Below are 27,487 nucleotides of genomic sequence, written 5' to 3'. Positions count from 1 at the left end.
AAATTACTGTGTGTAAAGGGTATTTCTCCTGGTGATAAAGTGATAAAGAATTATCACCTGACTCTGCAGCCTCTTAGCTTTACAGCTCATTGGTTTAATTTTCTGAACCACAGCTTTATTGTTTTGGCTTACTCTCACTGCTCTTACATTTCCCTGCTGTATGGCACAAAAAATGGGCAACTAGCCTATGAATATAATGGAGTATTTAGCTGCTACAGAACTGTACTGTTTCCTTTCAGAATTTGAGGAAACCATAACAGAGAGGACAGAAATTGAATATGGGAGCTTCTCCAATCAGATGGATATAAATATGATAAATACTAATATCCTTCCTTTCTCCCAGATATGCAAACATGTGTTTGCTGAGATGCTTTCTAGTTCAACTTTACTCCCTACCACCCCTAGTGGCCAAAAAAATTGAAGCAGGTTTAACAGGATAAAAAAAAAAACATGTCTCTAAGAGCAGGTGCATTTACATTGTTTTCATTGAATAATAAATTGAATCAATTTTTAAGTATTAAATAAAGCTGAATGCAAGCACATACAGGTAAATAAATTACCAAATGATGTAACTAGTGCTTCTTGATTCTTGAATGGGTAAGTGTATTGTATGTGAAGCCTCAAAGTTAAGTCAGTATATGTTTGAAAAAACATATAAACAATATAAAACAATACAATACCTGTATCCAGGGCCTTGTTGATCCCACTTTAGGCACAACTACCTGACCTTTGACCTTCCAGTTCAACGTCACACGGTTTGTTGAAAGGAGCAGGTGTGGTGGTGGACCTTGAAGCAATTCCACAGGGATTGGCTGCTCAGTGCTCAGATTTCCATAACTGCAGTTTACACTTGGCAGAGAGTGTGGGGCAGAAATGCCTGGTTCTAGCTGGTGGAGAAAGAATGGCTCAGTCCGTGATGATAGGCTGCCATTTCGCATAACCTCCTGATTGGCTTCTCGCAGGAAGAAGGCGGAATCAGCACCACTTAGTTGGCATTGGACAGGGAGGTAGGTGGGAAGAGAGGAGGAGAAGTGGGACTGGGAGATGTCCGGCCCTCCGCCTGGTCCACCGCCTGCTGCTACTGAGGGGCTGTCAGACACTGATGAGAGATGGGTGATAAATGAGGAAAATGAGAAATAAGGAGAAAAAAGCATAAGAGAAAAAGGATGGAGACAAGAAAAATGAAAAGAAAATAATTAACAACATTAGAATTATAAAAACACTCCTTTCATTAAACAAATATCTAATGTTTACTGTTTACAGCCTCAGTTTTTACAGAAATCCAAAGCAGCTAATCATCTGCCAACATAAATTCAAGTATTTAAATGCAAGGCTGACTGGGCTGTGTTATCTATTCATTTTTACATATACTGATATAAACATATGCACACATCAATTAGCTTTTCTAAATAAATCATACGTGTTAAAAACCACCAACACAGATCAAAATACACTGTATTTCTCTATAGTTTCTTTACAAGGCAGAATATGTGCGAACACATTAGCTCACAGTTTTATATATTAGTGTTAGACTGAGCATCACAGGTTACATTAATGCATCGCTGTTTTTCATCCCTATTCTAAAGGCCTTACACAGGCATATATCAAAAATGACATATTGCTCCTTTGCAGTTTATTTCCATATATTTACATTCAATTTTTATCCATCTTCCAGCATATTTGCCAGACATTTCATAAACATTGGGAGTTTGTAGCCTCAGATTACTGTGGTTTTGATGCAGTATCTCAGTTCCAAAGAGGGCAAGGAATTCTGATGAAAGCACTGTTGGGAATGCACTGAAGCACAGAATTGATCACTTACTGTAACCTGTTTAATTGTGAAGCTAAATGCCCCCACCATAAATATTTCATTATGTTACAGCTTAGTAAAGTCAAGGAAGAGAATGGTTCTTTTTTTAAGCTAGCTTTGGTCTTCGGTTACAGTACCATAAATGTTGCCAGAGATTCAGATGTATGCACGTAATGCCCTGGAAACTTATTTTGGTAAACACCTGCTTACCAGCTGCTTACTACAAAAGAACTTTTTCACCAAATGTTAAAATAGTTTTGCTTATACTGTACAGGGTATTTCAAAATATTTTAATTTCACTATATTCTGTGATTCTTATTATTTATTTCTGGTGTAAAGTGGATATTGCACACTTTAAGAAAGGTGCCTCCTTCTTTCCATCAATTCAGATTTAGCAGGATTGAGTAGGGTGACAGCAGTGTGTTTTATTGTCTGTTTAAGCTAAGCTTTGGCAGGTTAGCAATATATGTAAAATAAAAGTTACGTTTGATTTGCTATCAATATATACTAATGTTTATCCATTTTTAAAAGATAATTTAAAAAAAAAATTTGAACCTACTTACGAAAGTTTTATGCCTATAGTGCAGTGTTTTTGTAGTGATGGCAGGTCCTGATGATAACAATAAGAATACTGTGGAAACTATCATGAATGAATAACCTACAAGGCAACCTACTATGGTAAAAACACCAAAAAAAGAATAAATTATTACATTTCCCTATATACACGTACAAAAAAAACAAAAAAAACCCACACACAGATGGATTTCCATTGAACCCAAGCTGGCATAAACAAAAGACACACATAATGCATTTGGTGTGTGTGGAAATGTGTGTGCATTTTGTGTCCTAGGGAAGCGAAGTGTGAAAATATAATGAGGGTGGGACAGCGTAGCGCTGTCTGGGGCAAGTCATACCGAGGCGACTACACAGAAAAAATAATAGCACAGAAATAAAGTGATACCTCAGTGAAACATGAATAAGCAGGCTGGTTTGGTTATGGTGCGTGGGCACATAGGGAACAGTTTAAAGGGAGAGAGACAAGCAGAGGGAAAAGAGAACAGTAAGAGAGCAATAGAATAAAGGGAAGAAGACTGAAGTAGAGGAAGATGACTAAACACAAGAAAAGAGAAAAATAAAAAAATGATAAAGACAAAAACTGAAACATTTCTGGAAAAATGAGCAGACAAAGCATTTGACTGATTGAAGATGCTAATATGCTTTACATTACACTTCACCACAAAATCTTGTATCAGGTCAGTTTAGAACAGATGGATACTTTTCTGTATCACTAAAGCTTTGGAGTGAAGCTTAATATGGCTGCTACCAAATTAAAATCTGTAGAGAAAAATAATTCTAAAACTATAACTTTTTCTCAAATTCATAATGGTTATGACTTTGTATTACTGTACAATCTCAAACTGAAGTTCTGTCCTAAAAATCTACCCTCTATTGGTTACTCTCTTTATTCTTCATCTGATGATGGTGCCATGTTTTCTCACTGTGCCTCCAGCGTTTCCTCCCTTCAGGCATGTGGAATTAATTGTGGATTGAATAGTGGGTAAGACTGGAAATTGTTATTAATATGCAAGTCAGGTAGATGACTGGATAAAATTAAAAACAAATAGATATAATTATATATAAAATTAACTTAGCAAAGTAACATAAGGAATGTAAAGCAACAAAGCAGTAAAATCTGCAAACTGATTATTTTGTTGATGTAACAGTGCTTCTTGGCAATGAATATTATACTACTGAAAAGTCTGTTTACAGTATATCCCCTTAAATTTGGAGATGATTCTAAGGCTCACTCCAAATAATGCTGCAACTTCATTTTGCACAATACCAAGTCAGGCAAATGTGGCGTGCTTGTCACCAAGCACCTAATGTCTGATGGTATACTGCCAAGAGGTACTGTTACAACATAAAAATAATCAGCCAAACACAAATTTCTCCACTTTCCTTTGCTTATTTTACAAAATAAAACATAAAATTAAAATATCTATCCATTTTATTCTGCTTATCTGCTGCCGGGTCTTGGGGGCAGCAACATGAGCAGAGAAGCCCAGACTTCCCTTTCCCCGGCCACCTACTCCAGCTTGTCTGGGGGATGCCAGTGCATTCACAGGCCAACTGAGAGATATAATCTCTTCAGTATGCCCTGTGTCTGCCCCAGGGCCTCCTCCCACTGGGACATCTATCCCAGTTGGCCTTTCTCTAAAGGAAAGACCAACCACCCTTCCAAAAAAACTCATTTTTGGGGGAAAATGAGTTTATAACCTCTTTCTTTCGGTCACTAACCATAGGTGAGAAGATTGACATCTATGATGGACTGGTACAGTGTCTGCGTCACCACAGCCACAGCACCAATCCATCTGTTGATGTCCCACTCCCATGATCCCCTCACTCATGAATAAGGCCCCATGATACTTAATCTCTTCTACTTGAGGCAATAACTCATCCCTGACCCTGAAGTTTTAGGCTGAGGACCATGGCCACAGACTTGGAGGTGCTGATTCTCCTTCCTGCTGCTTCACACTCAGCTGTAAAACACTCTAGTCCAAGGTGGAGGCCACCACCTGATGAAGCCAACAGAACCACATCATCTGTGAAAAGCAGATTCCCAAGTGGAAGCCTTCTGCCACTTGACTTCACCTAGAAATTCTGTCCTTAAATATACAAAAATAGAAAAATTAAATATATCATACAAATTAGTGGGTACCCAGTTTCTTTTTTTACCTTTTAAAAAACAAAAACAAAAAAAAAAAAGTCAGATCTTGCACAAATACATTAGGTATCACCAGAGGTTAAAGGTGGGTCTCTTTAGGCTTAAGACTCTTGTTGAGAGTACATTTGCAGTACCATAGATGGTACGTACCCACAGATACGCCTTAGTACCACTAAAGGTACAGTAAAATGCTTTATTTCTTGAGAGTACAGAAGAGTAGCAGAGGTTTCTGGCAGAACTGTTTCAAACGTACATGGAAAGGAGAAAGTCGGAAAACTGCCCTAACCCTGCAAACTTTGTCGAATATAGAACTTTATTGCTTACCCAACACCTTTTTCTTCAATATATTACAAACAATGCAGGAGATTTGACCTATTCAGTCTTGAGTCGTTGGCTGTGTAATGTAAGAGGCTTTTAGAATATGTAAAAATACTTATTTCATTGATCTTCAGTGCTTTGGTTTATTCCATAAAAAATAACCTATGAAGGTGATGTCATATTTATTACTTGATATGAAACTTCATGTAGTATTAGAGATCAACATTATGCCACATTATGCAGATTTATGGCTGCAGCATGGAGATAAGCACTTCATATTTTGATACCTATTATTCTTGGAGGTTGAGAGTCATTGGCGGAAAGAAGCTCCTTTGAAATGTACCTGCAGTTGGTTTTCTGATATAGCTCGAAATAATCATGTCTGGCAGATAGGTCATGTGGTCATATAATCAGTACATTTTCTTAGTAAGCTCCAGGTTTCCTTTTTCTTTATTCTTATTCTATCATTATGAGTACCTTTGAGGTGCATATTGCTGCATGTATGTCGTGTGTGTGTGTGTGTGTGTGTCCACAGGACTCTATGAAGCATATGTCCCAATCTAGGAAAGGGACCTTGGACAGCTGATAAACATACGTGCATGCAGAGCGTTTTCATGCAGACAAAAGTTGACCCTTGGATGGAGTCATTAACATCATCAAAATATGAGAAACAAATTGGGGGAAAAAAAGTTCCTTTGCATATTAATGTAATATTGTCCTATTTGCACTGTTGCACTGATCAATGTTTGATTGCAATGTGATTGGTAGCAGCCTTGCACCCCAAAAAACACAGCTTTGGGGGCAATTTAATAAACCCGAGTTACAAATTAAATAAATGCCAAAATACAGGAAATCTATATATTTTTTAAAGATGCATTGCTATAAAAAGGGCTTTCAGTGGAAAGAGACACACCATCAATTGGTGGCGCTATACAACAAGTCAGAGTTGGCCCTCTGTCATCCTTATACTGACATGCTATTGGCTACCTTTAAACCTGGCATGATCCTGATTCCCTGCCATCATTATTTGGCAACCATAAACCACAACAGGAGTCCATACCCACTGTGTCCTGCTGCACAGTTTGTCTTTGTGTGTGTGTGTATTTATGAGCACTCGAGTGTGCGTGTTTCATTCATGGGCATGCATGGTTAACTATGCGTATGTGTTTATATGACATTCAGAACTATCCCTGTCCCTTATTCATCTTTGTACATGCATGATCATGATTAACAAAATGGTCATGAAATATTAGTATAGATCATTCTGTGTCTCTCTGTGTAGAAAACTGGCCAGGGAGAAGGCCAGATGTACAGAGATTTGACAAGGCCCATCTGTGATCCTTCTTCCCCCTCTCAAAATGCCCATCCTGCTCTATTTCCAAGTACAAAGACACAAATTCAGCCAGTAATCAAAACACAGTGAAGCGTGTAGGGCAGGAAAAGCGAGAAAGAAAGAAAGAAAGAAAGAAAGAGAGCAAGAGAAAAGCCAGATGGGTATGAGTGAAAAGGACAGATACCAAGATTTGACAATGTTATCAGCAGTGCCCGATATTGTGTTGGTTAAATATTGAGTCTGATTCTTAAATTTAATTAGAGAGAGGTGCACACATAAACACACACAGGCATACATGCACACAAAGACTATCTTTCATTGTCAGCCTTGTTTAAAAAAGTGCCGGTTACTGTGTGGATGAATGATGAATGTTTAGACAGCTTAGTAAAAGGCTAGAGTGTATATTAAAGTAAATTGTTATACATAAAAATGGAGGGAGAACTTTAATATGAAAACATTTTGAGATGCATAATCCATCTTTATGTATCTGATGTGATTCAGGGTTGCCATTCACTGCCAAAGCAGAATGTGTCAAATTGTTTTAAAATGTTGTTCCTGATTTACTATGGAATGGACTGGACTGGCTTCTACTTACTGACCACTCAAAACACACATTTACAAATTCATTGACTTATTCTACAAGAATGATTCTAAATAACGCTATGTACCCCATAACTGACTGGTAGAAAATTGCCAACATTGCTGTACACATTGAAGGATGTCCGCTTCAGTACCTCTTACATCTCAGTCTGAGGTGTAAAAAGGTGAACACAAATAGACAGCACATCTTCCTGTGGAGCACATCACCAAGTCAGAAAGAGGACTGCCTCGCATACTATGGCCTGTCTGTCAGGTACTCTGTAATCCACGAGATGGCGGATGTGTTTACTGCCATTTCCTGTAGGTTCTCGCTCAGTAGCTGGCTGAATGGTGTTAAATGCACCTGATCTTCACAAAGCAGCTGGTACTACCAAAATAGGAGCATGCTCTCTGCAGCATGTAGATTAATGTGTCATCCATTTACAGATTTGGTCTATTTGTTAACTGGAGATGTTTTCACCTGCAATTTCAAAATAACTCAAACTAGTCTCTCCAGCACCTTAATCAGATGTCATGTGATGGCACCTGGTCAATAGTTGTTAATGGTTCAGTAACACTACAGCAAAACTAGGATGGCAACCTCTTTGTGACTAAGAAAGATCGGTGTTTACCTGGTGATTACACTGATTTTTTTGCCTGCCAATTTGACCCAATTTGACTGCAAGCTGATAGCATTCTGAGTCTATTGCTGTTTTATTGCCATCTTGAACTATCAGAGTCACTTTGGTGGTTGGTTGGTCGCCCCTTTACATGTTCTCCAATCACAGTTTTTCCTGCTTGTGAGCTTATGACTCTCATGAGTGTGACTGTACCGCTGAGGTCTCAGTTTCTAACATGACGTTTTCCAAAACACTGGTATCTTCTCCTGCTTCAGGTTGCAGACAGGATGCAAATGTGAATCACAGACAGACAGCTAGCACAGGCCCTTAGAGCCCCTTGTCCTGATGTAGTTTCTCCAGATGTCTTGCAACCTCACTAGAAGTCAAAGTCAAGTAGGAGGTGGTTTATCACATGTGGGTAAGATCTCTTGGGGGTAAGCAAAAGAGAAAGGTAAATAATGGAAGGTATTGGGGGGTTGTGTGGAACTTAGTGTGTGTGTGATGGAGGAGGCAGCACAGGCCTTTGAACTAAACTTGCTGAAGATATTGTTTAGCTCATTTGCTCTCTCCAGGCTGCCCGTGCTCGTCTCTCTGTCCACTTGAACCCAATGATTTTATTAATTCCACTCCACATACCCTTCATGTTGTTCTGCTAAAGTTTGTCCTCCAGCCTCCACCTGTAGGAGTTTTTGCATTTCCTCCGTTTCACCCTTAGGTCATTCTACACCCTTTTCAGTTCTTTTCTGTCCCCAGACCTTGAGGCTTTTTTTCCCCTTTTTCTTTCTTTTTTATATTAAGTAGTTCTTTCAGGTCACTAGCAATCTGCGGTTTGTTGTTCACAAAACAGCATACAGTGTTAGCTGGTAAGATGGTATTTTCACAGAATGTGATATACACTCTGTGATGCAGCCAGCATCACTTGTGAAATCCGTCAATGCTGCAATTCCCTGATTTAATTGCTTCAATTTTCTATCCTGTAACAACTCTTAGGGTTACAATGTATGATGTAGTAGTAGATGTAGTACTTTGTATTCTCTGGTGGCAAAATTAAAATACTATTGAAAAGCTGATAGGATTCTTGTCTTGTGACCACAGGAGAAAACCATGCTACCCAATTACCGTTACTTGCAATTTCCATTCATGTGTGACAGTCATCAGCCAACTAATTCTGTCAAGTTCCCTCTATGGTCTCAATCTTCTGTTCCTCTTTGCCAGTCTTACCATTGTTGTTATCGTGTGTGTGCTTTTGTCTCTTTTTGTTCTAGACTTAAACAAAAAAGTATACGTTATAAATTTTTAGGCATGGCTAGCAAAGTAGTTGTGATTTTATTAAAACGTTAATATTTCTAATAAAGCAGTTACATATTTTGGAATTGTTAAAATCCACCAAATGTCCAAATTTAAGTGTTTGATAAAAGCATCAAAACATCAGGTTGCTTTTGCTTCATTCAGTGCAGACACAACACGGGAAAGAAAATCTATCATGGTAGAATTTTTTGAAAAGAATGAACTCCATTGATCACACAGATGGCACACTATCTGAGAGAGTGAGACGGAAAGAAATACGGAGACTGAAAGAGCTGCAGACACATACAGCGAGATAAATAGAGATGGTGTGAGTTATGGAAGAAAGGAAGGAAAGAGTGGTTAAGGAGAAGAGATAACAGGGAGAACGAGGATGGAGGGGATGAGAGAGGGATGAGTTTTCTATTTCTGAGCAGCCCATTCATCATGAGCATAGAGTTTATTTTGGTGGTCTCTCTATCTCTTTTTCTCTTGCTGTCTGTCCCTCCTTATACTGTCCTGCGTGATCTCTTATCGCTAGTATTAATGATACTTTTAATCTTCTAGGGGAACTCCATTGGTTGTAATGGTTAATGTAGCTGTAATTGTCATAGGCACAACTGATCGACATGTGAAAAGTTGTAAAAGGTCTTCTGTGGCTGTGGAGAAACAATGGCCAAGAAATAATCTCTGATGATGTCATCAGAATCAGAATACTTTAATAATCCCTAAGGAAATTCTGACTATCTGAACTGGATCTGGAAGACAAACCATATATTATAAAACAGGGCTGTAGTATTAGTTGTAAAAAGCTGTAGAAAGACCCCTCCAAAGCCAAAGGATCTAATAAAACTTTTACTAGTTGGGAATTTGGATCGTCAGTTAACTTCAATAAATTGCCCTTGGGTTTTTGCATCTCTGATGTGCTTTACTAGCATGCACTTTAATTTACTTTTCTTTAAGTATAGAACTAGATTTAAAGGGCTTTTGTTTTTAGTTACTGTTTTGTTTAGGCATCGAAACTCTTGTCGCTTGTCCTGCAGAAAAACAAGATATTATTTCAGGTCAGTTGCCTCACACTTATACAACAGATGATTTTTCTGTTTTTGAAGTTCTCATTTTGAGTGGTTTAAACTACATGTCTAAATGTGCTCAATGCCAGACCCAAGTTATGTTAAAAGCTGGAATTTATCCTAATGTGACAAGTTTAGTTATTGGAGTGGACTTCCTTTTCTTATGGCCTGAGAGTCTTTTTGACCTGCAAAGTGTTTAGTGATAATATGTCAAACAGGATTAAGTCTATAGAACTTATGCATTAGGTGTGACTTTCACTTTCTGGCAACTATTGGAGTATCTTAGCAATGCATTTCTGCATTTCTACGGATAAGATTTGTGCAGAGCAAAAGAAACAGTCAGAAGACAGGGATTGATGAGAGGGATAGATGATGAGGTGTAGATGCAATTTATGCTGTCAGGTACCAGATTTGAATCAGCACCTCCAAGTCTGTGGCGATGGTCCTCAGCTGGTAAAGGGTGGAGTGCCCACTCTGGGTCAGGGATGAGTTATTGCCCCAAGAGGAGGAGATTTAGTATCTCGGAGTCTTGTTCACAAGTGAGGGGAGAATGGAGCAGGAGATCAACAGACGGATTGGTGCTGCGGCTGCAGTGATGTGGGTGCTGTACAGGTCTGTTGTGGTGAAGCGAGAGCTGAGGGTTAAAGCGAAGCTCACAGTTTACCGGTTGATCTACACCCCTTTGGGTAGCTTTAGGTAGTGACCAAAAGATTGAGATCACAGATACAAGAAGCAAAAGCGAGTTTTTTTCCAAAGAGTGGCTGGCTTCTCCCTTAGAGATAGGGAAAGGAGTTCAGCCGTCCAGGAGGGGCTCAGAGTAGAGCCCCCTAACCCTGCTCCTCTACATCGAAAGGAGCCAGTTGAGGTGGTTCGGACATCTGACAAGGATGCCTCTTGGGTGTCTCCTGGGTGAGGTGTTCCAGGTATGTCCCACCGGTAGGAGGCCCATCCAGGACATGCTGGAGAGATTCTATCTCTTGGCTGGCCTGGGAACGCCTTGGTGTTCCCCCAGACAAGCTGGAGGAAATGCCCAGGGAGAGCAAGGTCTGGACTTCTCAGCTTAGACTACTGCCACCACAACCCAGCCCCAATAATATTGCTATATGCAAATGTTTAAATGGAAAGATAATCAATTAAACTATTGTGATAACTTTGAAAGTCATTCATTTTTTTTTAAAGTGCAGGCTGCTGTCCTAACTTGTCCATTTGTAGTTGTACTGATTGTTTTTGCAGGTGTACCCATAGAAACAAACACCTTTAAAACACAATATTGTGGGGTTGTTGGTCAATCAAATGTTTTTGTATTTTGCAGTTTGGATATCTTTCCTTCAAGATGGTCATAGGTGCCCACACCCTCAACATCTGCACATAGTATTAGCCTACCACAGGTAGCAGGCTACCCCAAACACTGTTTTTTACATGAACAAGGTGGTCATGGATAGAGTCATATTCCTGCCTTGAATTATTGCTTCAGTCCACCCTCTTTTTTATTGTGATTAAGTTACCTTTCAGTTTGTCCTTGCCCGTTGGTGTGTTTGCTGAATTTGTCTACCCCACAATTTTCAAACACACCCATGCACACCACCTGTTGATTGATGTCCCTGTCATAGGATCAGTGGAGTCACATTTCCCCAGGTATGGTCTGACTACTATCTCTTTCCACCACCACTAATCCCTTTCCCTACCCTTCCATCCAACTTGCTTGGATCCAGTAACCCCCTTTCACTTTCTGCCTGCTTCTTTTTTATTTGCTTACTTTTTTTTAATCCTGTATACCTCCCAGCATCACTTTTCTCCTCTCCTCAGTTTGTTTTCATGTTCCTCTGTCTTTGTCATTAGCCCTTTTTATAGACATTCTCACAAGATCCATAGTATAAGATTATAATAGAATTCATCTTGCCAGGCTTTAAGATATGCAGCCAATTCACAGTAACAAAAAAAGTTAGTTTACATAAATAAACAGAAGGTTCAACCAATCGCCTTTACTTTTTTGAAGGGATCTGTCCTTTTCCAAGCTTTTTCCAGGGACTACTTCTCAGATACTTCTGTAAACAATCCAGTATCATGACAAAACGTCGGTCCAACTTGTCCATTTCACACTTTGCCTCTCTGGAGCGCGAAATGGACACGCATGCAGACATTGTAGTAAACTGCAGGACCAACAGACGGAGATATTTTATATCAAGCCAACATTTAAAAAAAAATCACGGGTAAGCATTTAAACAGACATTGCTAACACATTTACATATAAATATATATACTGTATTTATTAGTTTCTAGCGATTAAGAATCCTGGAATGTACTTAATACGTTCCTTGGTCCCTAACGACTTCTTGGATTTAAATATATTATCTCCCCCTGCTGGTACTGAAACTTCAGCATGCGTGTCCATTTTAAGCTTTGGCGTGATATCAGATGGCTGTGAAATAGCCAATACAATGTTTTATGGCCTACTTATGGTCACTGCATTGGTCAAGTCTTATGCACTGATGTCATCATAGCATTTATGTCAGTGGTGAGAGCTTGCCAAACAATATTCTGCAATATTTCCATGAAGTATGTGTCACCACTCAGACAAAACCTCCACATCAGCTCTGGTGTAGGAGGAGAAGTAGCCAAAATCAGAAGCAAAGAAATTGTGGAGATTTTTTTCCAGGTTTTCTACAAACAAAATTGCATCTTTTCAAGCTGTCATAACATCTCCCTTTGTACAAACTGAAATTCTCTGAGCCTTTGTTTAGTTACATTGAAATAGCAGCAAAAACGGACAACAGTGCTTTCAATGAGACTGCATCACCTTAGCCAGAAATTGAGAGGTGCATAACAAGCTGAAATAACACCAAAACAGGTCCAGCAGTTGTATTGTCACCTTTAGTTTGCACTACCAGGGAGGAAGACAACAGCGGCTATAAAATGGCCTTCAGGTTAGAAAAGAGATAGATAGCAGGAGAAAGACTGATTCTGTCATATGTGGGTTAATCATCATAACATAACCAAGCCTTATTACATTTTTTCTGTTAGTTTTACAACAGGGAATATTATTTTCCAAATACTAATAAGGTACTACTATACATACTACTGTGTGAAGTCTACATGGTGTATTTGGGTGTATTTGACTGTTGTGAAAGCTGTGGTTATCATGGTATCTGCAGTTCTCAGTAGATGACTGGTCAAAGTTGAACTGAAATACAACTTAGCCACCATTCTCTTCCATGTTCATAAAGCATGTTCCACTCTCACTATACTTACACAGTCACCCTTCTCCAATTTCCTTATCAATTTCCTTCACTCTGTACAGCCAGCCTCTCCTTGAGGAGTAAGAGAAACAGGGCGAGATTGAGTGAATGAAAGATTCAGTGAAGGATGGATAAGATGATGGGAAGAGGACTTTGGGAATTGTGAATGTAAATTTTGTGACAGTCATGCCAGAGAATTTATTTTTCTGTGCATGTTTGTGGGTTTTTGCCTGCTTGTGTGAAAGGTGTGGGGGCTGCTGGTTGCAGGTGGGCAGTGGATTGATTTGGGGGTGGTCTATGAGTGGTGTGTGTGTGTGTGTGTGTGTGGCGTGGAGGGGGGGGGGGGATATTCTGTCTTTCACACTGTAAATGTGAGTGTGTGGAATAAGAAGCGGGAAGGTGTGACGAGCAATTTCAAATGGTCACCCTACAACTGAAAAAGAGAAATTGAGGAAAATAAAGAAAGGACCTCTTAGAAAGGAAGTCAGCAGCACCAACGGCAATTGAGGAAAGGCATGTAGGAAATCCAAGACTCATTCTGACTTACATTCCCACACACAAGGTATCGAAACTACCAGATGCTATGTCTGTTAATAAATTATAAATATTATCTAGGAAATACACTGTACATTGGGTCGATGTTTATTGGGCCTATGGACTCCTTATGTGAACAGCATTTTTTTCTAATAAAGTTAATGTGTGCATGTTCTCCAAGTGGGAAGATGGACTGCCATCTTTCCTTCAGGAAAAACTGAAAAACACTTATCAATAACAGGCAGTAAAACAGTAATTCCCAAATACACAGTGGATCAGTGTGCTTTGAACAACCAATTTCATTTCAGATGGGCATTTCTTATTGAACAGTGGCAAGTATTTGTCTGTAGTAGCAGATATAAAAAATTAAAGCAAATGGTTTATTCAACCACAGTGGGAAACCCAGGCTTATTCAAGGATATGGTGTGGTTTAAAGTTGTCTGAGCTACTGTAATGAGCTTCTAAGACAGGTGGCAGAGATAGTATACGAGCAGATAAATGAACTGTTCATTTTGGTGGTTCTTTTGTTTACTTGAAACAAGCTGTACAATAATACAAAACTGATTTGGTTTTTTCACCTGTAGAGTTTCCAAATTACGGAAGCCAGTTAGCGTGATAAACAAATAAAGTAAAAGTTGTTTCAAGCAAAACAGAGCTATGAAGAAAAGCGTCTGTGTGTGTCAGGCCAGGATCTTCTGGCTGTGAATATAAGAAAGGGATAAATCCATTGGGCCTTGGTGCCATTCAATTCTATCCTTCAGTGGTCCACAGTCAGTGAGCCAACTTGTAAAAGCTGCTTATAAAAGAGCTAAAGGACTTGCAGCATCAACTGACTTAATGGACCAATAGGAACAAAGTAGCAAGGGAGAGTAGAGGATAAGAGTGGATTGGAGAAGAAAAGAGAGGAAAGGAGAGCAGAGCAGACCTTTGACAAACCCATCATTGGTTACATTTTTCAATTTACAAACATAACTAAGAGGAAAGTTTAACTTAATTACAATCTACTACCAAACCCAACGACTATCTGACATGCACACAAGAAAAAATATGCACAAAACAAATTATGTCTATCTCCAATTACATTGCACACAACATAACAGAAACAAATTCATAAACAAATTCTTCAATGTCAAGGTTTGCACCCATCAGTCTCTTGAATCTAAGTTCAGCTTTTATAGCTATCCCCATCATTTCATTTCTCCTAGTGACCCAGATGCTCCTGTGAGCCCAGCCTATTAGAAAGTTAATCAGACAAACCATCCTATGTTCTGTTGCAGAGTACTTTGGACCAAAAGTACAAATACTGTCTTCTGATATAGCTGCTAAACCAGTAAGCACTGCTGTAGCAAAGAAAAAATGGTTAGCTAGTTAGGGACAGCCAATCCACAGTTGCTGCAATGTTTTCTTAGCCTGACTAGGCAAAAAAAGGACTGTTATTTTAAATCTATATGTGTCACACGTTTGCTTGTAGCTTCAACAGACATGAATCACTACTCTCCCATGGAGATGTGCATTGCCTTTTTCTGTGGGAGGTTTGTACAGAGACCTCCAGCTGCCCCTAGGAGACAAACACAGCGCCAACACACCTAACCACCTTGACTCCTGGACACCAGCCAATGATGCTTTTGTTGAAGACTTGCACAGCCACAGTGTACAGAGCCTTCTTCATCACCTCTGACAATGCACACAATTCAGGTGTTTGAAAAGATAAAAAAAATTTTCTTCCTCATCCTGCTCCTACATGTGGCACAAATGGACAATGATAATAAAACAGATTGGTCCCCTTCAGAATGAGTCCCCAAGGCTTCATTAAGGAGATCAGGAAGACCTTCTTCCAGCAGCTTCTCCAGACATCGCAGAAAGTAGAGGTTCATCACCAATATTATCATTGAACTGAGAACAGTCTCTTAAAAATAGTTCTCAAAGTAGGTGAAATGTCTATGACAGTAAGGTCTAGAATAAAAAGGAGCCTGTGATTTGCTTGGCCTTTTACTCCATGAAGTAGCATGGATGCCATTTTAAACCAAGACAGTTGCTGCTTATGACAGAGATTGTACTGTGTGGTTGGGAGGCAAAATAATGTTATGTGCCTATGAATCTTGATCAGGTCCTAGATCCCCTCTATTATAAGTAGAAAGAGCACAGTAGACATAGTCCAGGGGCATCCTCAGAAGAAGAATATTTTTGTTTTAGACAGACACATTTTTTTCTGCTTAAGAAAGAACTGCCCTGTCCAGCTTATTCCCGATTTGGCTTCATTGTCTATTGAGCTGTGTGTTTCCTGCGAAAGGAACACATCAGTACGTTTATTATCTATTAGCCCTGCTTGCCTTTCTCCATCTCTTTCTGTTCTGATATTTACATTTTCTACTCTCAAAATTTTCATACAGACCAGAGAAAGAAGAAAAAGAGGGCAGTGAAAACCTTCCAAGAGAATATTACCTTTGTGCTTCACCCTTGTGACTGTATGTGTGCTTTTAGAGGAGCTTTCAGTGATTTTTCTTTTCTGAATTTAGTCAATATCTTCTTTACACTTAAGCCTTTTTGTTTACTTACTTTATTTACTCTCCTTCAGATTTAAAATAGAGTTCAAAATTGAAAAAGTCTTGACTTCCAAAAGGACCCATTTAAAATGTAATGGTTTTCCTATAGGGAACATGACTCCTGATGCTCATACTGTGATATGATATCTGAGAACTGTGACAAAGAGTCATCTTTGAGCATTTATCCCATTTGATCTAAATAAATGTTCATTTTCAACATTTATGGAGCTCAAACAGCCAACATTTATTTGAGGTGCCAGGTGCTGGTTGTGTCCTCCACTGTTTGTTGCCATGCTATTTGGTGGTTGCTGTTTCCAGAACTACTCATGCCCTACTGTTCGCCTGCATCACTGACGGTGAGCTGGTGGTCAACAGCACCACTGTGAGCAGCCTGCTGCTGCTCATCTGCATCACTCGCTTGAGCCTGCTGCTCACCTGCATCGTTGTCCACACCTTGGATTTTAATGGAGATAAAAGTCTCTGGCTGACTTCAAAACTGTCCAAACATTTCATGTTGCCCAAGCTTGTATAAATAGTGTATAAACCATGGTTGTACTTAACTTTAAAACACACTTTCAGTGTCTCATTCAAGTTCAAATTCAAATTCAAATTTTATTTGTCACGTACACAGTCATACACAGTACGATATGTAGTGAAATGCTTGGACAACTGCTCGTGACCTAAAGAAAACAAAAAAGGAAAAGGCTATGAATAAGATAGGAAATAAATATGAAAAATTAAAAAGGGTAAATCTAACTAGGAAGGAATAAAATATAAATTAAGGTTAAAAATGAAATAACTGTACAACACAAATTAGAATGAAGGGTAAATTTAACTGGGAAAGAATAAGATAAAATATATAAATTAAAGTTGAGAATAAAATAACTGTACAACAAAATACACAATATAGAACTATATAAGAATGTATGAAGAAATATAAATAAATATTTACACAATAACAGCAGCTGTACAAGTATTAACCGGAAATGAAGAATATAGTGACCAGTGTTGTGCAATCCACAAGTTCATAACTTCCATAAGTTTCTGAAAACATGCTATATCTGGTGTCTTTCAGAACTTTCCAAACTAGGTCAATAGTTTTTCCAACAGTTATTTTGGGTGGGGGTGTGTGAATGGGAGACACTAGACATTGTATTCTGCAACGAAGGCACAACAAAGCATCCAAGAGGTTTACCAACAAGCGAACTACATGTTCCTCTCAAAAAAATACAACAATAGGCTTATTCATTTGAAAGCCATATATGACCTTTTCATGGGAAGCACCCAACAGAACCACCTTGACAGATAACTTTAGGGGAGCCACCAGTTTAGCCTCATGTCTAACTGGCAGCTTAGGCAAACCCTAACTCGGGAGAGACAACATAATTTGAAGAAAACAAACAGCAAGCACAGGTTTGTTTGTTAAACTTGCAAATCAATGAAATATAAATCTCTTGAACTTGTCTTAACTTTCTGTATAGAAAAAAAAAAAATCTTAATGTCCGAAATTTGCTTAGCAGTCCCACACACACTCATTCTCTGTGTAAGTGTGTGTGTGTGTGCAGTGAGGTAAGGTGAGTCGAGGTCTTTGGAAAAGAGAACACCAACAATGAGGGTAAGCTGAATGTCAGTTAATGAGGGGAAGAAAAGAAAAGGAAGGACAAGCATGATGGCAAGACAACGATATGACCTGACGAACTGAAGAAAAGTGAAGGTGGGAAAGGGGAAAAATGATTAAAAAAAACATGTCTTAGCATCATAAAAAAACAATAACACAAATATGGACTGCTTTTCATGATAGAAAAAAAAACCCCAAAATAAAAATTCAACATTGGTATAACAAAATATTTTACATTCTTATCAAAAAACACAAAGAAAGGGTCAAAGACAGATGAATGAGGAAGTAAACTAATCACTGCAGTCTTGTGCAGACCAAGACTGCAGAGTCTGATTTCTATGAAAAGAAATCAGACTCTGCAGCTTCTAATCAGGAGAAGTATCCTCAGCTATCCAAAGCCTCCTTTGTTCATTTATCTGAGCTTTTGTGCTGCCATCGATAAGAAACTTTGTTCTTTCACAAACCTTATGTGTCTACCAGCAATATTATCTGACATTACAGGTTTTTCGAAAAAGCTAAAACTGGTTTATGAACAAAATTCTGCAAACATACAAATGAAAACGAGTAATGTTGCTACGACAAATGAGGAACAATAAACAGCAATGAACATGTTTAAAATATAACTTAACTTTACCACCTGTGAATTTAATGTGGATAACATCACCCATAATCAGTCAGAAATATGCGTTGTTGTTTTCAACGGGAATGATACAGTTCCAGGATTAATGACGGTTCTTCATCTAAATTGTTCTCTGGATGTTCAGTAAATATCGTTCCAGACTGTCTGATCTATACTGGTTTCTAAACATTAACTTTCTCATCTAAAAATAAAACCAGACAGTAACAGGATTTCCAAACTGGCAGAGTTTGAAAATAACACAGATAATTTGATTTAGTCACAGGAGTCTCGTATCATTTCCAAGCTAGCGCAGAATTACAGCAGTTTGAGAATTAGTGCCAACATTTCATTTATTTATTTGTGTTTAAATAAACACAATAATCCTTGTGTTTTTTCATGTCTGGAGACAGAAAACTGTTGCAATATGATCTGAGGCATGATCACAAAATTCTGTTTTGTAAATGCATAAAGGCATCCCTGAAGTAATGATGGCTGTGGCATAAATTTAAGCTTTTCATCTAAGAGCATTTACTTCCACACACAACCTATTTTACATAAAAAAATTTTTTTTTTTTTTTTTAGACAAAAACTGAAGACTACACAGTTAGGTTTAGGAAACAGTTATGTTTTGTATGAAGTATGTTTTCAACTAAATTATTAAAAAAAAAAAAAGAATAGTTTATATTGTATTTGACCAAAAAGTGACTGAGTTTCCATTTGATTATCTGACATTTTTTTTCCTTGGTACAAAACAGTTTACAACCGTTTCTTCACAAACCTCGGTGTGACAAGGTTTGTAAAGATGGGGTGGAAGGGCAAAAAATCATGAACTACATAACAATACTGAAGATGAGTTAAGCAACACCACCATGCAACTTCATTTGCAATAAAAAAAAAAATCACATGTACCTTTGAAGTAAATCAATACATAGTGTTATATCCTGTTGCAGTGCAGGGCATTCAGTGGCCATGTAATTGAAGCCCATTGATTTCTGCTTTCCGCAAAGTGCCACTACTCCTTACACCCGTTATAATAAAGCTTTATTTAAAAGGTTGAGGATTAATTGCTGTGTTACAGCTACAGTAGGCAGAAATCTAGGAGAAAAAAACATTAGAACTGGAAAACAGATAGCTACTCCTCTGTCCTAACCCACCAGATGGACAAGGACATATATTACACAGAACACTTTTCTTAAAAGTGATGCACTTAATTACTCCCAGGAGAACATCACACTACTCTTTACATTAGTATCATAATGTGGTTGTTTATGTCCTAGATGCAGTTTCCACTTTACCAGTGCAGTCTTTTCTTTTTTGTAGTAAAATATGAATAAAATTTCCATATCCACGCTGTAGACTCTTCACTGCGCTGCTTATTTCCCCCTATGACAGACAAAATGAAATCAGCTGATTGTTAATACACTGAGAACCAATAAGCGGGATCGATAGGCAAGCAGACTATCAATTCCAAGGAATTGAACTAAGGGGAACTGGTTCTCTATCAGAACAGACAAGATTTTCAAAAAGCGGGAAAAAAGGGTCCCTGAGTCACTGCATGAGTTTATTTTCCTCTCAGATCCCTTGACAAAAAGTAACTGACACATCCAATTTTTAGACAATGGCTTTAGTAGTAGTAGATATTTTTTTGTTGAACTCTTTTTTCTTAAAATTACATTTCTATACAAATGAATGTCAACAGCATTTTTTTTGCTGGAAATGTGTCTGTAACTGGATTACATTTTCTATAGACACAGAAAAATGCATATAGTTAATGTAGCCTATTCAAAAAGTCATATCAATATTTAACAAATTAGTATCATGTTCACATACAATACATTTTCTAGCCAAACTATATATACATATACAATTTGGCAGTGTAATATTAACATCGGGTGACTTTTTCATCTTTGTTTGGTTGTGTTTGGGCAGTGGCAGCATTTGAACAAACATGTTCTGGTTTAATAGAGGAAAAAAGTGGACTCATGTAACCATAACTGCAAACTGACATCCAGATGCAAACCTCTGTCTCTGGCGCAAGAATATCTCATGTTTAAGTATGTATTTTTATATCTTTATCCATTTTTCCATTTGAAGTAATGAAATGTAAACTGACATACCATTACAGTCCTTTAGTTTCATATAGAGTACTGTAGTTTTCATGTAGAAAAGTACAATGCAACTGTATGCACATTTATTATTCATGAACTCTAACTTTATAGATCAAGCAGCTCATGTATTTTGATTAACACCTTTCTAGAACCATAGATTAGAATCGTCTAATGACAAAACTGGCTGTGACTCAAAAAAATAAAATGTGAAAAATGTCCTGTCTTCCAACTATTGTGCAGCATGCTCTTGTAATCCCCCACTAATCTGTTTACAACTCTAATCTGGTTTTGCCAATCTGATTAATGTTCAACAGTTAATTACTGGAATGGAGTGTGAGTAATCTGACTGATGTACTAATCAGAGGATTATTACACAGTTGACAGTTACCTCCTTCTCCGTCTCTCCCTGAGATCCCACTCTGTGTATGCACACAGTTTTTACCTCATTTATTCTCAATTTTGCTGGCGTGTTTTCACTGTTGTTTCACGGTGACTCTTTATCTGCCTTCCTCTCTCTATCTGCACTCGTCCCTCTCTGTCCCACATCACTCCGCTGTCATCAGCCTCACATTCTTGTTTATCAGTCATTCTCTGTCTTATAGCATCGATCGCTACAGAAGCCACACGAGGACAAACTTAATTAACTCTGACAACGGCAGTTATTTTTATCGCTGTATCCAAACACATCTACTCATGCACACTTGCATCAAAATCACCCACACCTATCCACACACCTACTTAAAAGTATTTCAAAACCCCACTATTTCTTTTTTGTTTTGTTCTCTTGGTGGGGAGGATTTAAAAAAGTCTTTAGTGGGCATTTCAAGATTGTTCATCACCTAAATTTTGGAAGTAAAATTGGACAAGTCAGATCAACTCTACATGGAGCGCACACACACAGCACTCAGCAATCAACTTTTAAGAGATATTAACTTCCACTCAAAATACACATTAACAAAGTGGCTGACTAACAAATGCATTTTTTTTTCATCTTTCCATCCCTGTGAAATTATGGATGCACACTCACTTGTCGACACTTGCAAACTTGCATGTTGACACTTCAGTCTTCATCATCATCTCACCTAAGGTCATCTATCAAGCACACAGCTGTGTCAAAGTGCGAGCTGTTTATGCAGAGGTGTGAACTAACAGCTCACATTAGCCTGTCACATGTTGAGATTCTGTCTTGCTGACCCTTTTGTCTTTTTTTGTATGGCTAACATGTTCACGTTAACATTAATCTTTTAAAATCTACCATTTAATGTCCCCAATTTACTCATTTTTTATTCTTCTGTTCATTTTAGAAGAATAAAAATGGCAAAAATTAGCTGAGCCATAGGCGGATGTGTCCGTATACATGCACAGCAAGCAAGTGTGAAAGTAGGAGAAAGGGCTTGTACATTATTAAAATCTAATAGAGATTAGCCAGGCTATCTTTGAAATTATTGATATATCAATAGAGCACAGTTAGTTGGGCTTCTAAGCTCCTTGTATCCCTGTATGGATTACATACAAATTATCTTCATGACTATTATCATATTTGAGCATCCTATGTACTCGATAGTACCATTCAACTTTTAAACCAATCTTTGAATCTTCTCTCTCATCAACCATCCATTGTCTTTGGATGTATCTATTCAGTTTTTCCTCCTTCTTTTTCACACATTTCTTTTCTCTATCTCCATTGTTTTAATTTGAGTATTTTTCATAACAATACCATTAAGGAGAAATATAATGGCATGACAATCTTAATTGGCATATTTACCATAAAACATGATGTTTGCTCCATTTGCGTAATGTTGAATATATCAGTGGTAATATGGTATTTAAGTATCTAATAGAAGGGATAATGCATATTTATTTATATAACAAGTAATTGTTTATAATAATTCTAATTTGAACAAAACCATGAAAATAAACACTGTCTACAGTAAAGGAAGGTTGACATAAACGAGCCCCATATTTAAACAAGGTTCTTTAAACAGAAGTCAAGAAAACAGTCTTAAAGAACTGCTGTTGAAGTTCTATGATACTGATGCCACGTTCATCTTAATGTACAATATTATTGTGATCTATGGGAGACAGAACAGACAGACTTGCCGATTCTTCAACCTTTCCCCAGCACATAACAGTAAGTCTGCTGCTTACTATTATCCCATACATAATTTGTTTTCATTCTTGGTCTCTCGCCGTTACCCTTTTGTTATTGTTGCAGTAGGTGAGGCTGTTAGCTTATACATGTCACCCTGATTATGTGGCCTGATTGTAATTTTTGTAATGTTTGTTGTCACATGTTGTTGTGATTGTCTTTATGTAGCAGGTATGTTGGATTAGGTGCGTTAAAAAGATTTTCATATGTGTGCTTCTATACTGTACTTTAAAGTTTTTATGATTGTTAGAAAAAGAGAAAGCAAGTGCAATGTATGTGCTTTAATACAGGCTTGAATGATATACTAATAAATAGTGCTACAATATAAATATTCCAGCAACCAACCTGCATGACTCTCACCTGGATAACTTACACAGTCCTGGCTTACTGTGAAGACCAGAGGAAAACAGCCCTCACCCTTGAGTGAAGAATAAGGAGAGAATGCTAAGACTCAAAACAAACACCCATTGGCAAGTTGTCTCCTTTTAATCCTGATTTTCAATGGCTGCACAGAGTTTGAGCTATTCTTACATTACGGCTTCATTTATTGACAAGGCATGTGAATTAACATGATGGACATGACAGACTGTATAAAAGAAAAGCAAATATCTACGAAGTTCTACTTCTTCTTATGTTGACTGAATGCTGAATGCTTTTTTTCATTACGCATAGCTCCATGGTCAGGTCCCCCGGCATCCTACTGAGATAGGGAAGGCATGACCAAGTGATGAAGAACAGCAGTGTGGGTCAGCCTACACACACACAAACACACACACACACACACACACACACACACACACACACAAACATATATATATATATATATACATTTGATATATAGTCATCTTAGCTGTTACTTATCCACATTCTTTCTATCTCTTGATTTACTGATTTATTTAAGGATTCCTTTATCCATATAACATCTATGCTCATATAATGTAGCATCTCTTCACTCTACCTATAAATACTGAAACATTGGTGTGGCGGAGGCGTGGCCCCGGGCGCAGCTGCAGGGGAGGAGTGCAGCAGAAGGCTCAACAGGGCGGCGCTGCGAGGCCGGTAAGAACAGCTGATGGTGTTTATGTACTGATGATGGCCTCCCTCCGCTGTTTTTATAGTGAGACGGGGAGGGGCGGCCAGAAGAGAGATCAGCTGGGCTCGTGAGCTGTCAGACTGTACGACTGAGTCAGCTGTCAAAACTCAAAACTCAAAGCTTCAATAAATGTGGAAGTTGGCAGTACATACCTGTGTGTGCGTGTGTCTGTGCCTGGTGTATTCCACAAGTGGTGCCGAAACCCAGGAAAGTGCCGGTGGGGGAATGTCCGACCCACAGGCCGCGCCACCCGCCCAGCCTCTGCAATTCTTGGCGCAGATGCTAGCGGAGATGGCGACGATGAGCCGGGATCAGGCGGCCGACCAGCGTGCCCACCTGGCCGCGCTGCAGGAGCAGACGGACCGACAGACGCAAATTCTGGAACGGCTGGTCGGGGCCGCTGCCACGCCGAAGCCCTCGCCACTGTCGGTGGCGGTGCCCCGGATGGGGGACGGGGACGACCCACAAATTTTTTTGGAGACCTTCCGTGCCACGGCGGAGGCTTGCCAATGGCCGCGGGAGGAGTGGGCTCCGCGGCTGCTCCCCCTGCTGTCTGGGGAGGCACAAACAGCGGCCCTGAGTCTGCCTCCGGCGTCGAGGAGCAGCTTCCCGGACGTGAGCCGGGCGGTGGTGGACAGGCTGGGGCTCACCGCCGAAGACCATCGCCGGCGGTTCCGGGCCTGTCGGCTGGCTACAACGGACCGACCATTCGCCTGGGCCCGGCAGCTGCGCGACGCGGCGGTGCGCTGGCTGCAACCGGGGGCATCGGAGGGCGAGACGAAGCTGGTGGACAAGGTGGTGCTGGAGCAGTTCACGGAGGGGTTGCCAGCGGAGACGGCGAGATGGGTCCGGTGCCACCGGCCCGCCAGCTTGGAGGTAGCAGTGACGCTGGCGGAGGACCACCTTGCCGCTGGAGCAGGGGAACCCGGGGACGCCGGACGGAGGCCGAACAAACAGGCCCCAGTGCCGGCCCCGAGGCGCCGTGTGCCGGCACCAGGGCAGGCCGAGCGGCTGCCGGCGCTGAGCCCCACTAACCCTTTCGCGCCGTTGATGCCGTCCAGGGGAGCCGAGCCAAGTGGAGCCGCCCCCGAGCCACGGAGAGCAGCACAGACGCCGGGGCCGGAGTGTTGGAAGTGCGGGCAGCCGGGGCACCTGAGGAGGGATTGTCCGCTTATGGAAGTGGGGCAGGTGTTCCGCGTTGCTGGCGCCCCAGCACCCTCCCCCGGTCCAGGAGGGACATACAGTATTCCGGTAAGGACTCGAGGGGGTATACGCCAGGCGTTGGTGGACACGGGCTGCACGCAGACCCTCGTACACCAAAGCTTGGTTCGCCCCGGGGCATTGCTGGAGGCAGAATGGGTGGAGGTGAGGTGTGTGCATGGTGACGTTCACAGGTATCCCATAGTGCCGCTGTTATTAAAGTATAAGGGCAAAATGCATAGAGTAACGGCGGCGGTTAGCCCGCGCCTGTCGCACCCCCTGATTCTGGGTACCAATTGGCCGGGGTTTCATCAGCTATTGGGGCAGTACGCGGGGGTGCGATCACGACCGGAAGCGGGGTGTAGCGTGTGCGCGGCATTCAGCGGTGACGCGGGGTCGTCCGACACCGACTCCGGGGGGGAGGAGCCGGCGGGTCCCTCACGGGACGTCCCGCCGGCCCCGGAAGTGTCCCCCATGGGTGATTTCCCACTGGAGCAGTCTCGTGACGGCACCCTACGCTCAGCCTTTGACCAAGTGATGGCTATTGATGGTCACGTGGTGCGCCCTGAGGCCGCGCAGACCTACCCGCGTTTCGTCTTATTAAACGACCGGTTATATCGAGTGAGTCGTGACACTCAGACCGAGGAAACACACACCCAGTTGTTGGTGCCGCAGGGCCGCCGGGAAACGCTTTTCCAGGCGGCCCACTATAACCCCATGGCAGGGCATATGGGCTACGAGAAAACTCTGGAGCGAATAACGGCCCGATTTTATTGGCCGGGCATCCGAGCGGATGTGCGCCGCTGGTGCGCGTCCTGCCCGGACTGCCAACTTGTTAACCAGCCGGCCATACCGAAGGCGCCGCTGCGCCCTCTCCCCCTCATTGAGGTCCCGTTTGAGCGCATCGGCATGGACCTCATCGGGCCGTTTCACCGGAGTGCACGCGGCTACCGCTTTGTGTTAGTCCTGGTGGATTACGCAACGCGGTACCCGGAAGCAGTTCCGCTGCGCACCATCTCTGCAAAGAGTGTGGCGCAGGCACTGTTTCAGGTCATCTCCCGAGTCGGAATCCCGAAAGAGATACTGACTGACCAGGGCACGTCGTTTATGTCTCGTACACTGCGGGAACTGTACGAATTACTGGGCATTAAATCTATTCGGACCAGCGTCTACCACCCTCAGACTGACGGGCTGGTGGAGCGGCTGAATAAGACTTTAAAGTCCATGATTCGGAAGTTCATTAACGAGGATGAACGCAATTGGGATCACTGGCTAGACCCTCTGTTATTCGCAGTGCGGGAGGTGCCCCAGGCCTCCACGGGATTTTCTCCCTTTGAACTGCTGTTCGGCAGGAGGCCACGTGGGGTGCTCGACCTGATTAAAGAAAGCTGGGAGGACGGTCCGAGCCCCGCCAAAAATGAGATTCAGTACGTGTTGGACCTGAGAGCAAAACTCCACACTTTGGGGAGGTTGTCACGGGAGAATTTGCTCCAGGCTCAGCAGCGTCAGCAACGCCTGTATGACAGAGGGGCTAGACTCAGGCAATTCTCACCGGGAGATAAAGTGCTTGTGTTACTCCCTACTTCCAGCTCGAAGTTGCTCGCCAAGTGGCAAGGACCCTTTGTGGTCACACGGCGAGTCGGGGACGTGGACTATGAGGTCGCTCGGTCGGACAGGGGAGGAGCCACGCAGATTTATCACCTCAATCTCCTCAAACAGTGGAGAGAGGCTGAAACCGCTTCTCTGGTGAGCCTGGTGAAGGAGAGAGATGAGTTGGGGCCTGAGGTGCCAAATTCTATCATTCCCGCCTCCCTCCCTTGTGATGACCATCTCACACAGGCCCAGAGAGCGGATGTTGTCGCGTTGCAACAGCGTTTTGCGGACGTGTTCTCCCCCCTGCCCGGCCGGACGTCCCTCATCGAGCACCATTTCGTGACGCAGCCTGGCGTGACGGTGCGTTCACGGCCCTACAGGCTCCCGGAGCACAAGCGAAAAATCGTGCAGAGGGAATTGGCGGAAATGCTGAGGATGGGAGTAATAGAAGAGTCGCACAGCGCCTGGTGTAGCCCCATCGTTCTGGTGGCGAAGAAGGATGGGTCTATACGGTTCTGTGTCGACTATCGCAGGGTGAACGAAGTGTCACGCTTTGATGCCTACCCCATGCCTCGGGTCGACGAGCTCCTGGACCGGTTAGGCACGGCCCGCTTTTTCACGACACTGGACTTAACCAAGGGCTATTGGCAGATTCCCTTGTCTGCCGAGGCCAGGGAGAAAACGGCCTTCTCCACTCCGTACGGTTTGTACCAGTTCGTGACACTTCCGTTCGGCCTGTTCGGGGCCCCGGCCACTTTCCAGCGTCTCATGGACCGGGTACTGCGTCCGCACGCAGCGTATGCTGCCGCCTACCTGGATGACGTGATCATCCACAGCGACACCTGGGCGGAGCATGTGCTGCGGGTGGCCGCGGTCCTGGAGTCCCTGAGGGGGGCGGGGCTCACGGCCAATCCGAAGAAGTGCGCGGTTGGACGGAGGGAGGTGCAGTATCTGGGGTACCACCTGGGGGGCGGGCAGGTGCGTCCACAGGTGGAGAAGACGGCGGCTATCGCATCCTGCCCGCGCCCCAGGACGAAAAAGGAGGTGAGACG

General features: G+C 41.5%; 1 protein-coding gene across 1 annotated transcript in view; it reads right to left on the bottom strand.

The window, feature by feature from the left end:
• The window catches only part of LOC113033269 (transmembrane protein 132C), a 305,934-nt gene that overhangs the window by 203,073 nt on the left and 75,374 nt on the right, over positions 1 to 27,487 (bottom strand). Inside the window, exon 2 of the mRNA XM_026186903.2 lies at positions 681 to 1,099. Coding sequence (XP_026042688.2) covers positions 681 to 1,099 — 419 coding nt within the window. The remainder of the gene's footprint in view (positions 1 to 680; positions 1,100 to 27,487) is intronic.

This window comes from Astatotilapia calliptera, chromosome 12 (assembly GCF_964374335.1).
Source record: "Astatotilapia calliptera chromosome 12, fAstCal68.1, whole genome shotgun sequence".
NCBI classification, from domain to species: Eukaryota; Metazoa; Chordata; class Actinopteri; order Cichliformes; family Cichlidae; genus Astatotilapia; species Astatotilapia calliptera.
Note: the sequence above shows the minus strand (reverse complement) of the source record. Positions and strands in the feature narration are given on the sequence as shown.